Source organism: Arachis ipaensis, chromosome B05, assembly GCF_000816755.2.
Source record: "Arachis ipaensis cultivar K30076 chromosome B05, Araip1.1, whole genome shotgun sequence".
Classification (NCBI taxonomy): Eukaryota; Viridiplantae; Streptophyta; class Magnoliopsida; order Fabales; family Fabaceae; genus Arachis; species Arachis ipaensis.
The window spans coordinates 25,976,741-25,982,542 of record NC_029789.2 but is presented as its reverse complement, the minus strand read 5'-3'; the positions used below and the strand labels follow the sequence as shown (position 1 = coordinate 25,982,542).

Genomic DNA, 5,802 nt, shown 5'->3' with positions numbered 1-5,802 from the left:
CATTAAAAAAATAATATCAATATATATATTTTTTAGATTTACCATATATTTTTACTAATATGACTAATTTCGGTTCTATGAGTAAGTATAACGTGTTGTAATTTTGTTAATAATTTTATGAGTATAATAGACTAATTTCAATTAAATCAAAGCAGAAATTTATGTTGCGTAGTACATAAAAATTGCAAGTTAAACTTTTATTCAAAAACTCATCCTATGAAAAATGAATTAAGTCCACATTAAAGTATAAACCGCGATACCCTGTAGCGAATTATGTGATGTTTTTGTACCAACGTAATCCGTGACACCCCTGTGGCGGATTACGTGCATTTTGTAAATCGCGATACTCCTGTCACAGTTTACATAGTTTATGAAAAATATGCATTTCGGTATCCATTTTGCAAAATATGTATTCTGGTAATATTGATGGCCAGATTATTTAAAACAGTAAATTGCCCTATATTTTTTTTGGTGACTTAAAAGAAAATAAACAAAAACTAAGAAAGAAAAAAAAAAAAAAACAAGAAACTGCTTAAGAAAGGCAGTCCCGCTGAATACTACTCTCAAACTCCTTCCAAGGCAATGGAAGCTCCACTTGGGAAGAAATAGTCCTCATTGCAATCTTTGCCATGATGTCTGCTACTGTATTTGCATCTCTCAAGATCAACCGAAGATCAGCACGCCATTTCCAAGACATGATATCTCGGATTTTTAACACCAACGGATCAATAAACCCATAGCAATCTTGTAAATTATTGACAATATGTCTCATGCTAAAAGAAAGCCTCTCCAAGCAATCTTGTAAATTGCCCTATATGATATTATATATGACTATCTAATTTAATAACAAAATGTGTCACATGACACTCTTATTAAACTTGAGAAAAAATATTTCTTTCCAAAATTAATAAACCCCCTTCCTAAATTATCTCATCTATCTCTCTCTTTTTTCTATTTCTCTCTACTCTTCTCACTCTATATATAATTTATTATATATTTATATATTATTATCTAATTTAATAACCAAATGTGTCACATAACATTCTCTTATTAAATTAAGAGAAAATATTTTTTTCTAAATTCAAATTTTAGATAACAAATATTAAAATTAATTATTAGTAATAAATCAAATTCTTTCACATGAAAATAATAACTAAAAATTTTATTATTTGATTTTTTATCTACGGAAACGCTGGTCTTCTTAGCTGATGGAGATTTTTGTCCCCTACGATCTTTTTTGTAATAGTAGTTTGATTCTATAAAATTTTTTGTCCTATAATCTATAATATCAAAATAAAATTGACGTAATTTTAAAAGATTTATATTCTCGTAATGTAATTTCGGATAAAAATATAGTATCACTATAATATCGTTTCTAAATCTGTATATCATACATTCTTTTATGAGTAAATGAGATATAAATTTCACGATGCAATTAATAATAAAGAAATATATGCTTATTCACAAATGATCGTATACAAAACAGTATTCCTAATATATATCGAAAAAAAAAACGTGTGAGAATTATTACAAATATAAATTGAAGAATATTTATGTACAATCCGTGCTCTTTCTGGGCAACAGAGGTGCTGTTGAAGATGGAACAAATTGATTGTTTTTTACCATATTTTCCTCTTGAGCCATTGCCCACATCACAGAATAGAATCCTATAGCTATTGCAACAGCACCAATCACGCTGCCCAAAATATATAGCAGTAATTAATTAATTAAGTAAATTCACTGTTCAAGATGATTTATATATATATATATAGTCCTAACTAAAAATTAAGAGAGAGAGTATATACCTTCCAAGATAAAGAGTGTCACCAAGAAATGTTATACCCATAGCAATAGCAACGACCATTGCTAAAGGATTGAACATGGCCACATACACTGGCCCTTTCTTACGGCATGCCCATGTTGTCACCACGCTTCGTATTGATACCACAAAAATTGCCTATAAACCAACCATTATATATATATAGATTAATAGTGACATAGTTTCTTAAAAGTATTTACAAATATCCCCCTAAACTTTTTTCAATTTGTACTTACCGAATAAAATATGGATACCAATTCCATATCAGGCTTAAGTATCCAAGCTTTTTTATTATGCTCTGCAAACAAGGCTACTATGGCGGATAGGACTACAACAAAACCGCAAGCTGTGGTTGTTACTACAAATTCTTCAGGATAATCCTTGATAATCCATGTCTGCAAAATTATTAAAGCCAAATAAAATAATACTTATTCTAAAGTACTGCAAACACAGCCATTCACAAGGGCAGTTTTCTATTTATCCTATAATATAATGCGAACTTTATTGTTCTTTAGTTTTCAAATTTTCAAAGCGTGGTTTAGTAAGATTCTCGAATTTTAATTTTTTATATATAGTTTTAAACTTTTCGTTTAAATTTCTGTCATATATTCTTAATTAGTCCAACCAATTAGCTATCTTTCTTTGTATACTTTAAGAAAAAGGGGGAAATCTCCCAACACATAATACAGAATCTAGTGCATGTGCATTGGTTCATCCTAAAACTTATAAGACGCCTAAACAATTATCTAATGGTTGGATTGGCATAAAGTTTGATAAAGTGACTAAAATTCCCAGATTGCAAAATTTAGACACTGCATATGTACATTCTTGAAGATTGAGCATCCATGTAACTTTGGTTTATCCTATTAATTTGTTTTTATCTATCTGCCATCCTAAAAAATTGAATGCATTCTTAATTAGATCAATAAATCTAAATACGAGTACATAATATATCATTTGTATTTAGATACATTGATCTAGTGATGATGTACTAATTCAACATTTAGAAAAAAATTTTACACGTTGTGAATAAATCACAATTAAACCCGTATAATTTAGATTTAACTAAAGAACTTAGCTAATATGTGTCATAAAGGCAAAGATTACTATTAGTAAAAGTTTCTAAAAATATTTCACTTTAATAGATGTATAATAAATATATTTAAAACATAAATTTTGTATATTTTTTATACAGTAATACTATAGCCAGCAAATATTATCATTTAGAATTAGCCCTTGACTATCAATAATTTACATCTATATTTACAAAAATTTGCACACAAGAAACATATAGTTTGTAGGGATGACAATATAATAATGTTGCATCTTTTTGGTAACCCGAGGATTAAGAACGGGTATGGTTAGAGTTGAGATATTTTCAACCCGCAGGTAGGGTTAGTGTTGGATCCAAACTCTACCCTACCTTACCCATTGCCACCCCTAATTAGTTTATAACCATATTTATCCGAGTTTGTACACATAAGTTAATATAATTTGCTCCTACATAGTTTGCATATATGAATTAGTAAAATTTATTTGTTGAAAATAATTCAATATTTATACTAGCTAAATGCTGGTCAAAATTGCTAAAAACTACTGACTTTAAGAATTTCTGTTTTCCATGAAAACTTCTTCAATTAATAATAGTAACATGAGCTAGTGTTATATAATTGCAAATTGCTCCAGACGAGTCATCATCATTGACTTTAACGTCCACCATTTAAATAGGATAATATAATTAGATGATAGCAATTTGCTTAGTTACCTGAACAACAATCAAGATTGAAAGGCAAAAGCTAGCAGTTGCAAGAAGAAAACCACCTAGAATCCAGTTTGAGTTTGCTTCTGCTGAGAGATAATTAGTTCCAATTTTATTTGGCAAGGAACCACTAGTACCACTTAATGTTATTGGCAACCCTTTATATAAGGTAACGATTAATGCCCCTGCAATGGAAACCACTGTCCCAATAATTTTTGCATAGCTGCTATGTCGTTTCATATTCAGATTTTCCATCCTGCTTGCAAGCCCACATCATTATGTTAATTATTAAGTCCAAATTTCTTTTCTTTAATTTCTTCTCATGTAATGATTAAATTAAATATGTTTATATTAAGGAAAAAATAAACAGGGAATTCAATCATAAAATAATGAAATTAGTTGACCAAGAGAGTCATCTACAATCTCAAATCAATTTTACAAGTTATCGATGGATGGTGGTTGTAGTTGCTTGGAAGTAAAGGCATGAGTGTGTTTAGAGGTCTCATCACTCATCAAGTATTTAAAAAAATATGACATGATGATCGAGTGCAGTCTACAATAATCTAAAATTAAGTAAATCTTTAAGTTTCTACTATTATAATAAGAATTGGGAGAAGTTTAATGCATAGTTTTTTTTTTTAATATGCATAAAATGGATTTTGTTCTTTATAATATTTGAATACTAATTTAACTAATTTCACATTTTATTATTCTTATATACATTTAATAAATAAAAGAGTAGGTTAATAAGCCCGTTTCACTAATAATTATTTAGCATTATTTGTGTGCTCAATACATAAATTAAACCGTCTAGTTCAAATGAGTTTTTTTCTCTGCCACCGAACTGAACTGAACTAAGCTATGCAAATAAAACTACTTCAATTGTTTCAATACACATGTTTATATATTTTCGTTTAACTCAAGCAATTAGCAAAGATAAGTTACAAGATTTAAATGACAACAAAAAAAAAACACAAAAATTGTGATTAGTGGCGAGAATTACCTGGAGAAAATGGCAATAATGAAAGTGAAAGCAGGGATAAGATCCACCATGGCAGAGGCCAGAGTAGGAGAACTGTATCCAATACCGGTGTACATCAGGGTCTGCACCGTAGTACTGCATCGAAAACGTTAAAGACGAAATTAGTACTTAGTCCAAACACGAAAGAGCAATTTAATTTACTCCAAATATATACCTGAGACAACTAAGGAGTAAAATTCTAGAGAGGACAGAGGTGGGTATAGGAGGAGGAGGAGGGGCATTTCTGTAAAAGAAGAAAGTGGACGGGAGAAGGAAGAAGAATGCGAGAAGGTTGGAGTAAAGAATGAAGACATAGTTGCTCATTCCATTGGTATTGGCGGATTTCACCAGAGTGTTCAATCCCACCTCCAAGAACTGAACTGAGATCATTGCGGCGGTTATGCTCACTCCCACTCGCGTCGCCATTAATTCGTTCGAGAAAGTGATAAACTGTGAACTGTGACAATGAACGTCGAGGACATTCATTTATGTGTTTGTGGTCCACCTTTCTTTCTTTTCTGGTTCCACGGTTTCTGCGTGCACGCGCACTATGAACCAGATGAATATAATTAAAAGGTTTTAATCTAATAAAATTTAAAAAGTTTTTATTTTAATTCTTGTCTTTAGATTTTTCGGTCTTTTTTTTTTTTTTTACCAAAGATAGGAGACTCGAATCCGCAACCTCTTAATCGAGTATAGAAAAATTATGCCATTTGAGTTATAACTCATTGACAATTTTTTGGTCCCTTTAAAATACATATTTTTTTAGTTTTAATACCAAAAATGTTATTTGTTCTCTAAATTTCAGTTTTTAGTCCGTCTTTAAATTTAATAATATATTATTTAATTTTTTATATCCACTTTTATGGTATCGATACTTTAAAAATTAGAGAAGTTATTTATTTTTTATTTTTCTAATTTTTAAAAGATACTTAGTTGCACTATTTTAGTAGTATTTATAAGAAAAATTTATAGTTTAGTACAATTTAAAGGGTTTTGGCTTTAAACCACATACTTTATTTTGATGAAAGGTTTTGGTCTACATTAGTATTTTATGAGTGAATTATTAATTTAGTCTTTGTCTATTTTTTAGAATAATAACGTAATTTTTTAAAATAAAATAATTCACTTTGGTCCTTATCTTTTATTTTCGTGACATAACACAATTTTTATGGGTATTTCTCTGTCAACTCTGAACGAAAA

At 29.5% G+C, this 5,802-nt stretch overlaps 1 protein-coding gene across 1 annotated transcript; it reads right to left on the bottom strand.

The window, feature by feature from the left end:
* LOC107643386 (WAT1-related protein At3g28050) lies at window positions 1,436-5,155 on the bottom strand. Its single transcript, XM_016347016.2, has 6 exons — window positions 4,775-5,155; window positions 4,582-4,695; window positions 3,585-3,834; window positions 2,056-2,214; window positions 1,806-1,957; window positions 1,436-1,696 (listed from the first exon to the last, which is right to left on the bottom strand). The coding sequence occupies exons 1-6, from the start codon at window positions 5,083-5,085 to the stop codon at window positions 1,552-1,554; spliced, it is 1,131 nt and encodes a 376-aa protein (XP_016202502.1). The 5' UTR covers window positions 5,086-5,155; the 3' UTR covers window positions 1,436-1,551.

What these genes read in the sequence shown, in the direction of transcription:
- LOC107643386 (XM_016347016.2), bottom strand. Translation starts at nt 5,085, where the DNA reads ATGAATGTCCTCGACGTTCATTGTCACAGTTCACAGTTTATCACTTTC. An exon ending in CAATCTTGATTGTTGTTCAG is followed by an intron (nt 2,215 to 3,584) that starts GTAACTAAGCAA and finishes ATAATTTTGCAG; the next exon opens with ACATGGATTATCAAGGATTA. An exon ending in TGGTATCCATATTTTATTCG is followed by an intron (nt 1,958 to 2,055) that starts GTAAGTACAAAT and finishes GTTGGTTTATAG; the next exon opens with GCAATTTTTGTGGTATCAAT.